The sequence below is a fragment of the Eptesicus fuscus genome, chromosome 25 (assembly GCF_027574615.1).
Source record: "Eptesicus fuscus isolate TK198812 chromosome 25, DD_ASM_mEF_20220401, whole genome shotgun sequence".
Lineage (NCBI taxonomy): Eukaryota > Metazoa > Chordata > Mammalia > Chiroptera > Vespertilionidae > Eptesicus > Eptesicus fuscus.
The window spans coordinates 9419786-9439315 of NC_072497.1; the positions used below are offsets into that span (position 1 = coordinate 9419786).

A 19530-nucleotide genomic window follows, 5' to 3' on the forward strand; every position below is an offset into this window, starting at 1 on the left:
GGTTCTAAAGGGAGAGCATTGTCTGTGGGACCTGCAGGCCTCTTCGCTGCTTCCAACACGGCCAGCTGCCGTGAGGATGTTGGAATAAACGCCGGTCCCAGTGGGATTGTCCTGGAGAGGAGAAGTTTCTGACAGTGGGGGAAAAGCAGGATTCTTTATATATATATGTACACACACTGAGTGGCCAGGTTATGATGATCTCTGAACGTGTAATAATCTGGCCATTCAGTGTGTCTCCTACAGAATAAAAGGCTAATATGCAAATTGTCCCCTCGACCAGGAGTTCGACCAGCAGGCAGGCCGGCCAACCACCCACTACCCTCCCCCGTGGCCAGGCTGGCCGGACCCCACCCATGCACGAATTCATGAACTGGGCTTCTAATAATCTGGCCACCCTAATATATATATATATATTAGGGTGGCCAGATTATTATTAGGGTGGCCAGATTATTATGCGTTCAGAGAGCATAATAATCTGGCCACTTAGTGTGTGTGTGTGTGTGTGTATTGATTGATTTCAGAGAGGAAGGGAGAGGGAGAGATAGATAGAAACATCAATGAGGAGAGAGAACACGTGATCGGCTGCCTCCAGCACGCCCCCTACTGGGGGATCCAGCCTGCCACTGGGACATGTGCCCTGACCGGGAATCGAACCCAGACCTCCTGGTTCATAGGTCGACGCTCAACCGCTGAGCCGTGGCGGTGGCCAGGCCTAAGCAGGATTCTTGTGCTTGGGTCCCAGCCCGGGTCTGTATTCTTGGGCAGGTGCAGGGTCAGGATAGCTCGGAGGGTGTAGGTGTTGATCCCAGACAGATAGGAGGAGGCTGGCTCTGTTCTCGGTGACCCGAGTCCCCGCCAAGGAGTAGCTCGGGGTCGTGATGGCGCCCGAGGAAGTGGAGGATTGTTTTTCTCGCCTGGGGGCCCGCGTCTAACGGTGCTGGGAGCCGGTTCCACGCGTGCGGGTGCGTGGTGTGACGGAAGGCTCGGTGCACTTGGGAGTGAAGGGGCCTCGCCGAGCGTGTTTATGCCCCCCCCCCCTCCCCACCTCTTCATCTATTTTAATTTGGCAGCTTGGAAGCCAGCTGCCGCGATGGTAATATTTGTTTCTCTGTAGGGAGCGCAGGGCCTGTGGGTAAGAAGTGAACTTTAATAAAACTTATAAATAAATAAAAGTAAAAAAAAAAAAACACCATCCCTCCTCCTTCCCCCAAACATACATATCTCTGTCAGCTCTGAGCCCAGAGAAACACACCCAACACACAGCGCTTCTGTAACCGGGCAATCCCCGGGCCCCGTTAGGCAGAGACAGGGTGGAATCCTACATGAGCGCTGATTCCAATCCTGGGAGCAGCAGGGCACCCACAAACATCTGCTCTGCCCCCCACCATAGGCCAGCTGCTGGTAGTGGGAGGAAGGACAAAGATTACAGGGGAAGTCGGCCAAAGGGTTATGCCACATGGGCAGTTTACAGGTCAGGGGGCTGGAGATTTGCAAAGGCCTGTGGGTATGCAAAGGCTGGGGTCTTCAAAGGGCTGGTGATAGGCTAAGGCAGGCGTCCTCAAACTACGGCCCGCGGGCCACATGCGGGTGTTTTTGCCGTTTTGTTTTTTTACTTCAAAATAAGATATGTGCAGTGTGCATAGGAATGTGTTCACAGTTTTTTTTTTTTTTAAACTATAGTCCGGCCCTCCCACGGTCTGAGGGACAGTGAACTGGCCCCCTGTTTAAAAAGTCTGAGGACCCCTGGGCAAAGGGCTGGTGCGTGGAGGGGTCTGGAAAAAAGGAAAATCCCTTGGACAGTCCAAGGATGAGTTATCGTAGAGGCAAAGAGACAAGGAGCTCCATTAAGGTAAAGATCGACCTTCGCCAGGGAAAATATCGGCCTGGGACATGGGCTCCCCACCATACACTGCTTTCAGTTAAAGTTTTAATGTCAGACCGTCCTTTTAAAAAAAAATATATATATATATTATTGATTTTTTTTACAGAGAAGAAGGGAGAGGGATAGAGAGTTAGAAACATCGATGAGAGAGAAACATCCATCAGCTGCCTCCTACACACCCCCTACTGGGGATGTGCCTGCAACCAAGGTACATGCCCTTGACCCGGAATCGAACCTGGGACCCTTCAGTCCCCAGGCCGATGCTCTATCCACTGAGCCAAACCGGTTAGGGCCAGACCGTCCTTTGTGGTGACCTTAGGGCTTTTGAGTTTGCAAAGGCCGCCCCCCAGGCCTCCCCCGCGCTCGTCACGTTGGCGTGTGGGTCTTTCCCGCCCACGGCAGTGAGAGGCGTCTGGAAGTTTGCGGAAGCTGGGGCGTGCGTGGGGAGAGCGCTGGGAATAGGGAAGTAGGTGAGTCAGGGAAGGGAGAGAGGAGAACGGAGGGAGATGGCGATGCAAGCGCGCTAATGGGGAGCTTGGCAGGAAGACGAGACGCGGGCGGCTTGGGGCACATGCAGAATCGCAAGCTCCATCCATCACACGTGGGGCTGACGGGACGGCCCAGCGTCTGCTGTTCACGGGGCCCTTCCGATGTCAGCCACGGCGCAGGCGTCCGGTCCGGGGAGGGGGCCTGGTGGTCACCCCCAGTTTACAGGTGAGGGGGCTGAGGTTCGGGAAGCCGGGGGGCCATGCACTCCGCGTGCGGACTGCAGCGTTTACCCGTCCGTCGCGAGGGCCCTGGGGCCTGAGCCCCGTGTGCACCGAGAAGAGATGAACGAGGGTTAGGGTTTTGCTTTGCTTGTTTGCTTTTTAGCTTAAGGGAGATAAGACCCGGAGCTGAAAGGAAGCTGAATACGTACTTTGTACGCATTAGAAGGATTTGGGGGGCCCGGAGCATCTGTCATTTAGTTTTTTCTTTCTTTCTTTTTAAAAATATATTTGTAGCCGAGACCGGTTTGGATCAGTGGATAGAGCCTCGGCCTGCGGACTGAAAGGTCCCGGGTTCGATTCCGGTCAAGGGCATGTACCTTGGTTGCGGGCACATCCCCAGTGGCGGTTGTGCAGGAGGCAGCTGATCGATGTTTCTCTATCATCGATGTTTCTAACTCTCTGTCCCTCTCTCTTCCCCTCTGTGAAAAATCAATAAAATATATATTTTAAAAATATATATATATATATTTGTATTGATTTCAAAGAGGAAGGGAGAGAGAGATAGAAACTTCAGTGATGAGAGAGCATCATGGATCGGCCGCCTCCTGCACGCCCCCCACTGGGGATCGAGCCCGCAACCCAGGCATGTGCCCTTGACGGGGAATCCAACCATGACCTCCTGGTTCCTAGGTCGATGCTCAACCCCTGAGCCACACCGGCCGGGCTGTCATTTAGTTCCTTAGAAAAGGGCGTTCTGAGGTCCACCCCGTACAAGCGTCTGAATGGGACCAGCAGGAGGCGCCCCGTTGCCAGGTGGCTGTGCCAGGGCCCAGTCTGTGCCAATGAGGCGCAGCATCAGATGAGGTTGACGATGATGGCGTGGACGGAGAGAAAGGGAACAGGGGTGGGAAGAATCGTAGATTCTATTGTACCAGCCCTGCTCCACTTGGAACGTGACTTTTTCCCCCCTTGGCTGCAAGTTCTGATTTTTTCCACCAAATATTTTTGCCTTTTGCATTAAGTACATAAAGCATTTTTTTTAAAATATGTTTTTATTGATTTCAGAGAGGAAGGGAAAGGGAGAGAGAAAGAAACATCCGTGATGAGAGAGAATCATGGATCAACTGCCTCCTGCACGCCCCACACTGGGGATGGAGCCCACAACCCGGGCAAGTGCCCTGACCGGGAATCGAACTGTGACCTCCTGGTTCCTAGGTGGACGCTCAACCACTGAGCCACGCCGGCCGGACCATAAAACATTTTTAAAAGTGTAAGCTAATAAAATAAAATAAAATAAAAGTGTAAGCTAAAAGAATGCTACCCATCCCCCTTGCTTCCCATCCCCTGCTCTGTCAGACCCCATAGTTGGGTGGGCTGACTGGTACAGGCCCGACAGCAGCCCTTGCAGTTCCGCTTGCTGCCAGGTGGTGGTGCTGTTCTTTCAGGTATCTCGGCCACGCTCGTCCAGTATTTATTGGAGGCGAGTCATTTGTTTATCAGGAGGTTATTTTAATCTAATTTTGCCCACATTTGCCGTTCCCCACTATCTGCGCTTCCCAGCGCGAGCAGCGAGCCTGTCTCGAGGAAATTAGCAGCTGCTGGTCTCTGAGGCATTGGCTCAGCCATTCCTTAAGGGCGTGGGGAGGAGGCGGGGTGCCTGGAGCTGGGGCTGGAGGAGGGAGCCTCTGGAATTGGTGGCGTTCCCTGGGAGGTTAGCACGATTAGAAAGGATTTGGGGAGGAGGTGGAGGCGGGGGGGTCTTCCCGGCAGCAGCTTTTGGGAGGGCTGCCTCAGGTAAACAGCCCCAAGTCTTGCCGTTACCTTTCCCCAACCCCCTCTCACCTTTCGGATAACCTGCATCTTCCTGACCTTCACGGCCAAGGTCAAAGGCAGCACTGGAACGCCCGCCTGTCTGCCTTCCGACAGTCCACACGCATCCTCCTCCCGTTCCATGATATGTCTCACGAACCGTTTCCTCGAGGAAGCGGGCAGGAGGGTGGGGCGTGGGAGAGAAAATATCTGTGTATCAGAGCACCTTCAGTGAAGATGGACCGTGATGCTTAATTATAGACCATGGCCCAGCTGGCGGGGCTCAGGGGTTGAGCGTCGACCTATGAACCAGGAGGTCATGGTTCGATTCCCGGTCTGGGCACATGCCCAGTTTGCAGGCTCGATCCCTAGTAGGGGGCGTGCAGGAGGCAGCGCATCCATGATTCTCTCTCATCATTGATGTTTCTCTCTCTCTCTCCCTCTCCCTTCCTCTCTGAAAAAAAGAAAGACGGGCAGACGCATCTTCTAGGCCAGTGGTCGGCAAACTCATGAGCCCACAGAGCCAAATATCAACAGCACAACGATGGACATTTCTTTGGAGAGCCACATTGTTTAAACTTAAACTTCTTCTAACGCCACTTCTTCAACATAGACTCGCCCAGGCCGTGGTATTTGGTGGAAGAGCCACACTCAGGGGGCCAAAGAGCCGCGTGTGGCTCGCGAGCCGCGGTTTGCCGACCCCGGTTCTAGGCGGGTTGGAAGATGCGTTTGTCTTTCACCGTGTGGTCCCGAGGAAGAGTTTGTGAGGTGTGACTCAGAGAAATAAAGATGCAAAATGTATTCATCCTGGAGCCCTCCTCAGATAGCTCTGGAGTCTCCTGGGACTAAGGTGCCTCATGAGACGGGACCTAATTAGACGAGGAAGGACGGCTTCCGGTGGGGATGAGAGGGGTTGACAGCATGGCCAGGGCATTCACAGACCCCCGTGCAGCGCCGTGGACACAAAACTTGGCCACATACAATATTGCAGTGTTGCTCAGTTCGTTTGCCCATTGTCTCGTATGCCGAAAGGTTGCTGGTTCGATTCCCAGTCAGGGCACGTGCCCGGGTTGCAGGCTCCATCCCTAGTGGGAGGCATGGCAGGAGGCAGCCGATCATCATTTCACTTTCACGTGATGATGTTTTTTCTCTCTCTCCCTCCCTCTTCCTTCCTCTCTCTCTATCCATCCATTTAAAACATCTTTTTTTTTTTTAAACAAAATTGCTACAAGATTGCAAGCAATCCTGGTTCTTACGTCCAAGCCACGTGCTGTCCTGGTCACCAGCACCAGCTCACCCAGCTCTGTCTGCAAGTCTGGGCCACCGTGTTGCTCTGACAACAGTGTGACTGCGTTCGGGGAGGCCCGGGGTCACGGACGGAGGTGGCGTGTGTTTGCTCACAGCTCAGACCTCTCACCCTCGGGAAGGCTAAGACACGGTGGAGACCCGTGTGTTTGCACAGCGGTCACGCTGCTGATGCCTGAGAGACCGAGGATCCCAATTGTGGCCGCACGGGGCACATGCCTTCATCTTGTGCAGGGAAACCGGTATCTTCCAACATTCATCAGCAAGACTGACCGAGGGCGTCCAAGCCGGCGTGACTCAGTGGTTGAGTGTGGATCTATGAACCAGGAGGTCACGGTTCGATTCCCGGTCAGGGCACATGCTCAGTTTGCAGGCTTGATCCCCAGTAGGGGGCGTGCAGGAGGCAGCCGATCCATGATTCTCTCTCATCACTGATGATTCTCTCTCTCTCTCTCCCTTTCCCTTCCTCTCTGTAATCAATACAAAAAATATATTAAAAATATTAAGAAGGTCTGGCTCAGTGGATAGAGCGTCGGCCTACGGACTGAAGGGTCCCGGGTTCGATTCCGGTCCAGGTTGCAGGCTTGATCCCCGGTGTGGGGCGTGCAGGAGGCAGCTGATCCATGATTCTCTCTCATCACTGATGTTTTCTCTCTCTCCCCCTCTCCTTCCTCTCTGAAATCAATAAAAATATATTTAAAAAAATATTAAGAAACAGGATTTCGCCCCCTCCCCCCTAGAAAATTTTAGCAGGAAACCATTTATGTAACAAACCAAACTACTGCTGGTCTGTCGTGAAGAGGGTTGGGGGACCTGGAGACCTTGCCCACCCCCAGTCTTTCAGCTCGCCCCAAACAGCACCTGCAATCATCCTTTGCCCCTCCTCTGTTTGTATTTGCGCTTCCTCCCTGCGATGCCCGTCCTCTCGTCGGGTTTTAGATAAGTATGGACTTTAGCAAAACTCCCCAAGCTATTCGCAGAGAGAGATCGAAGGCTGTAAGGTGACAGGGAGGTGGTGGGGGTGGGGTGGGCGGAGGTATAGCTATTTCCGATGTTAGTAAACATGACCGCTTACTGAGGATTCACAGCGGATCGTGCATAAAGTCACTGGGATTTGATAAGGGTTTTTTCTCTCAGATACTTAAAAGATTTTTTCCCCCCATTCTCCCCCTCATCCCTCCAAACAGTGGGAAGGTCGTTAGGATAAAACGTACCCTGACATAGATTAGAAACAAAAGTCCCGCTCCTCCCACTTGGGGCCCTCCCGGGCACGGTTTATGCCAATCTGGCATCGTCTCAGCAGGCGATTCTTCCCTTTAATGCCTCCTACTTAATCTCCCGTTTTCTTTTAAACATCCTCTATCGGGCAGGCTGGATCTCATGCAGGCGGTAAAGGGCTCGGAGTGCTTTGTGGCCGGGACTAGCCAAGGAGAGCAAGGGTTCTGAATACAGCAGAATAATTCATTCAAGGAGTAATGAAGGCGATGGAAATCTTCCCCCAACAGATCTCGAGTGAATAAAGCTCATCTCTCTCAGGGCAGGGTCCTGGCTGAATGAAATGTTGAAAAGCGTAAAGAAAAGAGAAAAAAATAAAAGGAAAACCAGTGAAGAAATGGGTCAAAAATCTCAGAGGGGCTCCGTCAGGCCTGAGCATTTAGAATTTGACAAACAAGCAGAAAGAAAAAGAAAAAAAAAGAAAAGGAGTGAGAGAGAAATTCATTAATAGGAGAAAGCCCTTCTGGAATAAAGCACCGAATTTTCAGGTTATGTTTTCGCTCCTGTGCACCGATGGGGTCTGAGGGAAGGGTCTGAGCTTGAGCTGGAATTCGTGCTTATCTGATTACAGCTCAGGGGATCTTTCCCAAACACTCAGCTCGAAGCATGCATTGTCTCATTTTTTTTTTTTTTAATTGAGAGAGAGAGAGAGAGAGGTGTTGTTCCACTCATTCATGCATTCATCGGCTGATCCTTGTATGTGCGCTGACCGGGGATTGAACCCCTAACCTTGGTGTATCAGGATGGCGCTCTAACCACTGAGCTACCTGGCCAGGGCTTGGAGACGCAGGTTAACCACTCGATTCGCTGGCACCAGGCAGTGTTCCCCTCTGGAAAGTTATTGCTATTCTCTTTGTCATTAACGAGTACCTCCGGTGACCGACATCGCCTTTTCCCGTTGGTTTCAGAGTCTAACAGCCGCAGGGCGGTGAACAGGGGCTACGTCGCCGGCTTGCTCAGGCTGCATCAGGACTGGCACAGCCATGACACGGCCAACCGCTACCTGCCGATCCGCCGGGCACTTCTGCTCTGCCTCAAGCACATTGCCACCCTCCAGTCTGGCAGGGAGGCCTTCTTGGCAGCTCAGGGCATGGAGATCCTCTTCAGCAGCACCCAGGTAACCAGCGCAGGAGTCACCTCTGTGCCAGAGAGAGTGATGATGGTGATGGTGTTGGTGATGGTGGTGGTTATGATGCTGATGGTGATGGTGGTGGTGGTTATGATGATGATGGTGGTGATGGTGATGGTGATGGTGGTGGTGTTTATGATGCTGATGGTGGTGATGATCGTGGTGGTTATGATGGTGATGATGATGGTGGTGGTGGTTAGGATGGTGATGATGATGGTGGTGGTGGTTAGGATGGTGATGATGATGGTGGTGGTGGTTAGGATGGTGATGATGATGATGATGGTGGTGGTGGTTAGGATGGTGATGATGATGGTGGTGGTGGTGATGATGATGATGGTGATGGCGGTGATGATGATGGTGATGGTGGTGCTGATGATGGTGATGGCGGTGATGATGATGGTGATGGTGGTGATAATGATGATGTTGATGGTGGTGATGATGATGGTGACAATGATAATGAAGAAAGAGGAGGAGGAGGGATTTGTATTGAGCACTTGCAATGGCCTGGAGCTGGCTTCATAGTTCATTTTTAAGTTGATCATTTTGTATGGCCCGTGAATGATGTTATAAATATCCACATGGCCCTGGGCAGAAAGAAGGCTCCCCACCCTGTCTCTAGCCAGTCACCCCTCCCTGTGGCAGGCTCTCAGCATCCTCCAGTATCTACTCCAATGACGTGAGGGCCTCAGGAACCCCTGAGGAATGTCCAACCGGAGGCTCGCCCTCGCCAGCTTTGTGGGCCAAGTTAGCAGATAAAACATTTACTGAGACAGTGGTCGGCAAACTCATTGGTCCACAGAGCCAAATATCAACAGTACAACGATTGACATTTCTTTGGAGAGCCACATTTTTTAAACTTAAACTTCTTCTAACGCCACTTCTTCAAAATAGACTCGCTCAGGCTGTGGTATTTTGAGGAAGAGCCACACTCAAGGGGCCAAAGAGCTGCAGTTTGCCGACCATGGTACCAAGAGACTGAAGAAAACGGCCATTTTTTTCTCTTTTTGGCCAAAGGATAAACAAACACCTCCCACCTCTCCCTCTCCCTCTGCCTCCGACCTCTCTCTCTCTCTCTCTCTCTCTCTCTCTCTGTTTAGTAAACTTGTCCTCACATTTGCCACAGTGTCTGAAAAGAAGGGTCTTGTCACGTTCCATCCGCATCAAAATGTCAGATCTGCAAAACCCACTTTTTCTTTGCTGTGGGGGCCATACTGTGGGCTCTGAGAGGTGGCCTGTTATCTCATTTATGTGCGTGGGATTCACTTCGTCTTTTCTTCGGGCTTCCTCTTCTGTCCTCCTTCCTCTATTTCTCTCTGGCTAATTGTAGCCGAAAGAGGATTGTAGGCCTTCCATCCACTCAGCTCCTCACTCCCTAATTCACAGGGACACATGGGTGGCTGAAGGAGACGTCCTCCTCCACACACCCCTCCCCCCTGCCCAGCCATCCCGGACAGCGTCTCCCTGGGGGCAGCATTCCCCGAAAGGCGTTTCTGTGCCGCACCAGCACGGCCAAGGGTGAGCCTGAGAGGGGGCGGTGAAGGATGGAGAAAAGACAGACAAGAGAATGAAAGCTGGGTCTTGGTGGGACACTGTCCTCTCTGATAGAGAGACAGTGACAGCGCCACGGACTAGAAGCCATGTCTTTATTTTATAGCAGATGCCACGAGGCAAAGTAAGGGCGTGGCCAAGATGTTTACAATGTTCTCCTGGGTTTCGATCCTAGTCAATGACATGCACCTGAACTCTATCACGCCCATATCACTCAGGCACATGGGGCCACGTGTTCGGACCATAGGTGCAAGCTCACAACCATAGCTGTTGGCTATCGTTGTGCTGGGAGGGCCCTGCCCTCCATGCTGGGACTTGCACGTGGCCACGAGAGGACTGTGCCCTCTCATCAGTCCGAGGCTTGAACCTGTCCAAACACTGTAGCCGCGCCCCACATGTTTCAGTCCATGTTCAGACTAAATTCATCCCAACGACGCGTGAGCCGTGAAAGAGAAATGCAACCTCAGATCGTACACTCTAGGCCCCTGGTCGGCAAACCGTGGCTCGCGAGCCACATGCGGCTCTTTGGCCCCTTGAGTGTGGCTCTTCCGCAAAATCCCACGGCCTGGGAGAGTCTATTTTGAAGAAGTGGTGTTAGAAGAAGTTTACGTTTAAAAAATGTGGCTCTCCAAAGAAATTTCAGTCGTTGGACTGTTGATATTTGGCTCTGTTGACTAATGGGTTTGCCGACCACGGCTCTAGACCAAAGCCGAGTCCATGCCAGACACGGTTCCGCACAGGAGACGTCCTGCGCTGAGGGTGTTGACTGCCCGTGGCGCCTGCCTGTCACTCATTACCTGAGTTCTGTCGCAGCAAAGGGGAGTCCACAAGATGCTGGAGAAAATGACGCGAACTTCCCTTTGTGCAGAACTCCTTGGAGGACCGGAGCCTGGAACCCGTCACGTCCGTCGCCATTCAGGTCCTGAGGCAGTGCTACCCCAAGGGTCCCCTTCCCTTGGTCACGGCCAGCAGTGCCTACGCCTTCCCCGCCCCCGGGAACCCCACCTCGGAACCCCCACGCGTTCTCGCGGAAGGTAAAGTAAGTCGGTGCCACGCTGGGGATGGAGCCCGCGACCCGGGCGTGTGCCCTGACCGGGAATCACACCGAGACCTCCTGGTTCCTGGGTTGACGCTTAACCACTGAGCCACACCAGCCAGGCTAGGAAAGTGTTTCTAAACCGTAGTGCTATTCGCATGTGACTGGACAGTTCTTTACAACGAGTTTTTATTTATTTTTAAAATACATTTTTTATTGATTTCAGAGAGGAAGGGAGAGGGAGAGAAAAGATGGAAACATCCATGGTGAGAGAGAATCATGGATCGGCTGCCTCCTGCACGCCCCCTACTAGGGATCAAGCCCACAATCCGGGCATGTGCCCTGACCGGGAATCGAATCGTGACCTCCTGGTTCATAGGTCGATGCTCAACCACTGAGCCATGCTGGCTGGGCTGGAATTGATATTTTTCCAGAGGCGTCACCTTGCCTCCGTGGCACTGGCTGTGACTATGGACTTGTGTTTCAAATAAGCTCCTTCAGGTCAAAATGAGGGAGTCGATCACACTGCAGCACATTTTTGCATGTAGGTGACCTCTAACCTTTGGCAAGATTAGCTGCATCCATTCTTCTAAGTTGGGCGGGGGGAGCCAGAATGGTATGCCTGCGTCATTTTATTCTGCAAAATGAGAGCAGAAGAAAATGAGAGGGACAGCAGTGTAGCCATCTGACACGGTGCTCACGGTCTCACAGGCCTTGAGTGAGCCCTGGGATGCTTTGGGGGTAGCGTGCACTTCATCGTGAGCTCCTGATTGGTCAGGGGGAGACATGCTGACCCAAACCCGAGACAAAGGGCGAGCCTCACCCACTTCTTCCCCTCCCTTTCCCCACCCAGAGGACTTCGAAGATGATGGTGACGAGGAAGAGGACAGAGACTCCGATTCTGAAGATGCGAAAGAGGAGGTCGGTACACCAGCCCTTGCTTCTAGCGATCCCCATGTTCACGGCAGACAAGGGACGATAGCACTGTCTCTCGTCAGCTGATCCCAGCGTGAATTTTAAGGACTGACTTTTGTCTTTCCGCCCAGTGCCTGGCAGATTGTTTTTGCTCCATAAATGGCAGCTGCTGTTCTTTTTTTTAAAAAAAAAATATATTTTTTGTTGATATCAGAGAGGAAGGGAGAGGGAGAGAGATAGAGAAACATCCATGAGGAGAGAGAATCATGGATCAGCTGCCTCATGCACGCCCCACCCTGGGGATTGAGCCCGCGACCCGGGCATGTGCCCTGACTGGGAATCAGACCGAGACCTCCTGGCTCCTGGGTTGACGCTCAACCGCTGAGCCACACCAGCCAGCCTAAGAAAGTGTTTCAAACTGTGGTGCTATTGGCATGTGACTGGACAGTTCTTTGTTGAGGGGGTTGTTCCTGGGCAGTGTCTGATGTTTAGCAGCATCCCTGGCCTCCACCCATTAGATGGCAGTAGCACCCCTTCACTCTGCCCCTCCCCCTACAACGCCCCCCTCCCCAGTCATGAACCAAAATTGTCTCCAGGAAGGACCCAATGTCACCCCTGACTAGAGAACCACTGCTCTGTAGTAATGGCAACTTTAGGGTTTTAGTTCTGTCTTCATTTGTATTGGTGGACTTCAACTTGGACAAGCCCTTAGTGAGAGTTCCTTAATTTTGTCATCCTCAAAATAAGACTGAGAATTAAATGCTACCTTTTAAGACATTCCTAGATATAAAAACCTGGATTTAAAAATATCTATCTATCTATCTATCTATCTATCCATCAATCCATCCATCCATCCATCATCCATCTATACCTCTATGTATCTACCTATCCATCCATCTATCTATGCACCTATCTATCCATCAATCTATGCCTCTATCTATCTATCATCTATCTATCATCTATCTATCTATCAATCCATCAATCTATCTATGCATCTATCTATCTATGCACCTATCTATCAGTGCATCTATCTATCCATCCATCCACCCATCTATCCATCCATTCATCCATTCATCCATCCATCTATCTATCTATCTATCTATCTATCTATCTATCTATCTATCCATCCATCCATCCATCCATCCATCCATCCATCCATCCATCCATCCATCCGTCTATACACCTATCTATCTATGCATCTATCTATCTATCTATCAATCTATCTATCTATCTATCTATCTATCTATCTATCTATCTATCTATCCATCCATCCATCCATCCATCCATCCATCCATCCATCCCTCTATCTATCTACCTATCTATGCATCTATCTATCTATCTATGCATCTGCCCATGCATGCATGCATCCATCTATCCATCCCCCTTCCTCCCTTTCTTTTTTCTTACCTATTGGCCTGCCTACCTGTCTCTTTAGAGAGAAGGAGGCTTTCTGAGTTCTCTATATAGCGATCACTCACCTTGCTGATGACAGTAGCTGACCTATAAGGACCCCCTCTTAGCCAGGTCTGCAGGTTAAGGCTGCCATTGACACGCTGGTGTTCTCCGGGTTTCACTGATGAATAGAATCATTTCTGAAGTCGTCGGTGGAAAATTGGCTCTTTGCTGTAGCTCGGCAGTGCGGGACTCGGAGTCCGCGCCGAATTATTTGAATAATGCTGTGCTGCTGCAGCCATCCATCAATGCCACGCTCCCCTCCCCTCACGCTCGCTCCCGGAGGAGTGGACGTCTAATGAAGAGTGTCAGCCACTCGCGTATCTGACGTGCAAGGACCAGCTGTGCCTCTCTTCGCTCCGGCCTCACTTCCCAGTGCTTGCCCGGCTGTGTTGCCATGGGTGCCAGCCCGGGCCATGGCCGAGGCTGCCCCTGAGATCGTGGAGGCCAGGAGGGCCTAAGAGATAAAGCTGGGAGCCCCAATACCAGGCTGTAGAGTGTGGGCCTGGTGTGTACTGCATTGGAAAATATCATTACGTCTCCCGCACAGGATCTGTCTTTTTTCTTTTAATTTGAAGTTTGGAGGAAAATTGTGGAAGATGGATGGAAAATATTGCATTTTCTCCCCCATCCCACTCCCCTGGGTCAAGAATATAAATATTTAAAAAAAAATTTTTATTGATTTCTGAGAGGAAAGGAGAGAGAGGCAGAAACATCAATGATGAGAGAGAATCATGGATCAGTTGCCTCCTGCACGCCCCGCACTGGGGATCGAGCCCACAATCCAGGCATGTGCCCCGACCGGGAACCGGACGGTCAACCACTGAGCCACACCGGCCGGGCTCTTTCTTTATTCCTAAAAAGCAACCCGACCTGTTAAACTGTCCTTTGCGTCGGCAGGCGCTGTAATTCGGAGGCAAGGACGCCACGTCCCCGGGTTGTGAAAGAGTCTCGTCTGCATCTCGTCTCGATGTTCCTCAGGGCGGCTTTCTCGGTGGTGACACGTGTCTCGCATGTTCCACTGCAGGACGATGACTTGGAAACCGACGTGAACAAGCTGAGCTCCAAACCTGGCCTTGACCGCCCCGAGGAGGAGCTGAGCCAGTACGAGGCCATGTGCCGTGAGCTCTCCTGCAGCTTTGAGGTGGGACATACGCCGCGGTTCTGCATCCCGGGGATGTGCGAGTCCACGATGGGGCCTCTGCAGAACCTGGGGCCACACAGGGAGGGGCCTGCGGATGGAGCGAGAGCATGACTCACCCCTAGCAATCTTCTTCTGAGAGAGAAGCAGGAGGTGAAAGAAACAAGTGTGAGAAAGGCCCGACCGGCGTGGCTCAGGGGTTGAGCGTCGACCCCTGAACCACGAGGTCACCGTTCGATTCTGGCTGATTTCCTTGTTCCCTTGTCAGAGGGGGAGCGCCGTGCCCGATGGCTTTCCGAAGGAAGGCGCCCGGCCGGATCCCGGGGGTGCTTGTCACTAGAAGCAAATTGCGATCCTCGTGTCTAGGGATGTTAATCCCGGGGCTGTTGCTGCCGCCAGTGTTTCAGACCTGCCTTTTGATCTCACTGCTTGCTGCTGACTCTCCATAAATCATGAACTCGGCTGTATCTGATGGTACAAGCCAGTCCCATGGCGGAGGGAGTTAGTATCATCTACTTCACTCCAGAAAGCAAAACAGGGATCTGCAGGAAAGAATTTCAGGGAGGAAATTGCAGTCCAGTGTAAAGGATTGTTTACACTTTTTGTAAACAATCAGAATGAACCTTTAAATATATATATATATATATACATATATATATATATATATTTTTATTGATTTTTACAGAGAGGAAGGGAGAGGGATAGAGAGTTAGAAACATCGATGAGAGAGAAACATCGATCAGCTGCCTCCTGCACACTCCCCTACTGGGCATGTGCCCGCAACCAAGGTACATGCCCTTGACTGGAATCGAACCTGGGACCCCTGAGTCCACAGGCCGACGCTTTATCCACTGAGCCAAACCAGCCAGGACCCAAGGAAGTGCCTTCTGTTTAACGATTATTCTGGCCCTGACCGGTTTGGCTCAGTGGACAGAGCGTCGGCCTGCAGACTGAACGGTCCCAGGTTCCATTCCGGTCAAGGGCATGTACCTTGGTTGCGGGCACATCCCCAGTAGGAGGTGTGCAGGAGGCAGCTGATGGATGTTTCTCTCCCATCGATATTTCTAACTCTCTGTCCCTCTCCCTTCCTCTCTGTAAAAAAAAAAAAAAAAAAATATCAATAAAAAAATATAAATAAAGGCACTTCCTTGGGGTGAAGACCCTAAAAGTAAGGTTCTTCAGCCAGACGAATGAAACTTATTGCAGAAGGCATCCCTGTACTTCTTAGGATTATACTAGCCCCACCCAAAGCCCCTTGCAAAGGAGAGTTTCTTTGATTCTGCCATTTGTTTGAATCTTTTTTTTTTTTAAATCCTCACCCTTAGGGTATTTTCCATTGATTTTTAGAGAGAGTGGAAGGGAGGGAGGGAGAGAGACAGAGAGAGAAACATGGATGTGCGAGAGACACATTGATTGGCTGCCTCCTACAAGAGCCCCCACCAAGGCCGGGGATCAAGCCTGCCACCGAGGTACATACGTGCCCTTGCCTGGAATCGCACCGGGACCCTTCAGCCCGCAGGCCGACGCTCTATCCACTGAGCCAAACCGGCCAGGGCCATTTCTTGGACTCTTGAAACGGAGTCTTTCTGTGGCTGACCTTGGAGAAAGCTCCTTAAATCCACAGGGTTTTATGCTGAGCTCTGTGCCCAGAGAGTGAGGACAGGGAGGGGTTGTCTGGTCTCCCTGGGAGGGAACGCCGCCATGTTCTTTTCTGCTCTACCCCTGAAGGACCTGGAGGCCACCCCTGGAGATGACTTCACCCCCGACGCCAACCACCTCCACATTCCAACCGCTGCCTCCCCGGAGCAGCACCGTCTGGATAAGGACCAAGGCTCCCGGGGCCCGGAAAGGGAGGATGCCCCCGAGACGTCCCTCCTGAGCATGGCCAAGAGGGGGAGGTCCCTTGTGCATCCCGTTCCCCAAAATGGACCTGGAACGAACCCGCACCCAGACGCCCAGCCCCACGGGCTTGGGATGGGTCCTTCCGGAAAGGAAGTCCTTGACCTGGAGACTCTCCTCCAAGAGGATGCTTGGGACATCGCCGTGACCTCCTGCGCAAGGTCAAGTGCCTGCCTTCCCAGCGCCGCTCCACCCGGGGGCACGGCGGACGGGATCCATAAGCTTCTGCAGACACACCCCCAGCACGCTCCCTTCCACGACCCCTATGTCTACATGGCCAAGGCCAGAGGCACCAGGTCCGTGGCTGACTTCAAGACGCTGGCGTTCCCTGACCTCTGGGGCCACTGCCCATCACCCGCCCCGGAGCCCCTGCTGGAACGCAAGCGCGGAATCCAACGGTGAGGTGGTCCTGACTCAAGAGCTGTGTTTTTTCTCTTATTTTTTTTTTGTTTAAAAGATATATTTTTATTGATCTAAGAGAGGAAGGGAGAGGGAGAGAGAGAGAAACATCAATGGTGAGAGAGAATCATCGATGGGCTGCCTCCTGCATGCCCTCACTGGGGATGGAGCCCGCAACCCGGGGGTGTGCCCTTGACTGGGATCAAACCCGGGACCCTTGAGTCTGCAGGCTGCCACTCTATCCACTGAGCCAAACCAGCTAGGGCTGTTTTTATTGATTTTTAGAGAGAGAGGAAGGGAGAGAGAGAGACAGAGAGATAGAAACATCGATGAGAGAGGAACTTCATCGACTGGCTGCCTCATGCACGTCCCCTACTGGGGATGGAGCCCACAACCTGGACAAGGGCCCTGACCGGGAATCGAACCAGCGACCTTCTGGTTCCTGAGTCGACGCTCAACCACTGGGCCGTACCAGCCGGGCAACTTTCCTGTTTTTCTGATGACGCCCGAGATGATCATTGGACGAGTGGGATAAGGAGTGAGGGCCAACCTTTCAAATGTTTCTAATTTTCCTTTTCAGGGTCAAGATATTGGAGGATATCCGGAGGCTCCTTCAGCCCCGCGACGTGGTAGACAGAGTCGTCTTCAGTCTAGACGAGCCTCGGTAGGTGGACGTGCCCGTCGGCGGAAGGGCGGTGGGTGCGGCGTGGAGAATTCCGTCCACGCCAGGAGACACCAGCGCGCTCCCTGTTCGCGACGCCTCCCTGCTCCTGCCCTCGGCTTGGCGAACGTGCGGCTTCACAATCTAGGAGAGGGAGCTCGCCTCTCAGAAATGTCACGCTCCGCGTTCCCTCCTTCCTTACAGGCAAGACTCGGCTGCCAACGGCTTGCGGTTCTCCTCCAAGTTCGAGTCGGGAAACCTGCGCAAAGCCATCCAAGTGCGTGAGTAAGTAAAGGAAGCCGCAGTGGGCCCTGACCGGTGCGCTCAGTGGTTAGAGCGCTGGCCAGAGGGCCGAAGGGTCCCGGGTTCGATTCCCAGTCCAGGGCGCGTACCTCGGTGGCAGGCTCAATCCCCTGCCCTGGTCGGGACACGTGTGGGAGGCAACCAATCGATGTGTCTCTTTCACTTCGATGCTTCTCTCTCTTTCTCTTCTCCTCTCTCCTCCCTTCCATTCTCTCTAAAAACATCGATGGGAAAAAATAAAAAATCTTCTGGTGAGGATTAACCCCCCCCCCAAAAAAAAAATAATAATAATAAATAAAAGAAAGCTGCAACGGGGTGGCCCCAGGCAGCTCAAGAAAGCAGTATGACCATCTCTTCCCTCCGCTCTTAGTGACCTCCCATTGGTTGGTAGCTTGCCATCAGCCGTGGTGGTGGTGTTTACACCATGCAAATTGGCAACCACCACAAGTGCATTCCAAGAGTCAGTTCTTTTTTTTTTTTTTAAAAAAATATTTTTATTGATTTCAGAGAGGAAGGGAGAAGGAGAGAGAGATAGAAACATCCATGATGAGAGAGAATCGTTGACCGGCTGCCTCCTGCACGCCCCACACCCTGGGGATCGAGCCCGCAACCCGGGCTTGTGCCCTGACGGGGAATCGAACCGTGACCTCCTGGTTGGTTCATAGGTCAGTGCTTAACCACTGAGCCACCTCAACTGGGCCATACACCGTATTAATTAATCTTTAGGAACAGCACTGGGCGTGGGGGCACTATTTCCATTTCCCGTATGCGGAGACGGAGGCTCCCAAGCAGTGTCTAGCTTTCAATAGTCACAGCCTATTCCGACCAGGCGGGATTGACACCTCTCTGCGCCGTAGCAACACGTGCATTTTTCCAGCTCGCTAGACGCTTGATTGCGGTTTAATCACTAGACGTGTCACAGACGCGTCTGATACCAAGACCCGGTGCCCCTCTGGCCGGGCACGCCCACAGCCCGTGTCCCCTCTTGTGAGATGTGGTTGCTAAGGGTCCCTCACCAGCCATCCACCCCGGGTCTGAGATCTGCCCGCGAGAACCCGGGATGTGCCGGTTCTCAGTGTGGGCAGTTCCCCTTAAAGACGCCTCACCCTCCGCCCCCGCTCCCACCTCGGCAGGTTTGAGTACGACTTGCTGGTCAACACGGACGTCAACTGCACCCAGTATCAGCAGTGGTTCAGCTTCAAGGTGCGCGGCATGAGGGCCGCCACCCCGTACCGCTTCAACATCATCAACTACGAGAAGCCCAACAGCCAGTTCAACTACGGTAGGAGCTGGCGGGGGGGCGCCGCGGGCTTTCTGGGTCACCAGCCCCACGGATGATGTTGTCTTGAGAGCGTTTGGATCCTTACCAGAGTCCCGCTGGGTTCCCCAAAGCATTTGAAGCTGAGTGGACACATTTTATTTTTATTATTTTTTATTTTTAATATATTTTTATTGATTTCATAGAGGAAGGAAGAGGGAGAGAGGGATAGAACCACCAATGATGAGAGAGAATCATTGATGGGCTGACTCCTACATGCCCCCTCGATCTGGGGATCGAGCCCAGAACCCAGGCATGTGCCCTTGACTGGAATCCGACCCTGGACCCTTCAGTCTGTAGGCCAATGCTCTATCTACTGAGCCAAACGGTATGTTTGCTTATACTTTATTTTTTTTAAATATATTTTATTGATTTTTTAGAGAGAGGAAGGGAGAGGGATAGAGAGTCAGAAACATCGATGAGAGAGAAACACCGATCAGCTGCCTCCTGCACACCCCCTCCTGGGGATGTGCCCAAACCAAGGTACATGTCCTTGACAGGAATCGAACCTGGGACCCTTCAGTCCCCAGGCCGAAGCTCTATCCACTGAGCCAAACCGGTCAGGGCAAGTTGACACATTTTATGTTTTAATCCTCACCCAAGGATATATTTTTTTCCCCATTGACTTTTGGACAGAGTGGAAGGGAGAAGGAGAGGCAGAGAGGAACATGGACGGGAGAGAGACACATCCATGGGTTGCCTCCCGCCTGCCCCCAACCAGGGCTGGGAGCCTGCCACCGAGGTACGT

The 19530-nt window shown here is 52.4% G+C and overlaps 1 protein-coding gene across 1 annotated transcript in view; it reads left to right on the plus strand.

Moving 5' to 3' along the window:
- The window catches only part of AGBL1 (AGBL carboxypeptidase 1), a 233263-nt gene that overhangs the window by 27307 nt on the left and 186426 nt on the right, over positions 1–19530 (plus strand). Inside the window, exons 7-14 of the mRNA XM_054713289.1 lie at positions 7890–8098; positions 10527–10692; positions 11548–11615; positions 14089–14205; positions 15931–16499; positions 17081–17164; positions 17366–17446; positions 18598–18746. Coding sequence (XP_054569264.1) covers positions 7890–8098; positions 10527–10692; positions 11548–11615; positions 14089–14205; positions 15931–16499; positions 17081–17164; positions 17366–17446; positions 18598–18746 — 1443 coding nt within the window. The remainder of the gene's footprint in view (positions 1–7889; positions 8099–10526; positions 10693–11547; positions 11616–14088; positions 14206–15930; positions 16500–17080; positions 17165–17365; positions 17447–18597; positions 18747–19530) is intronic.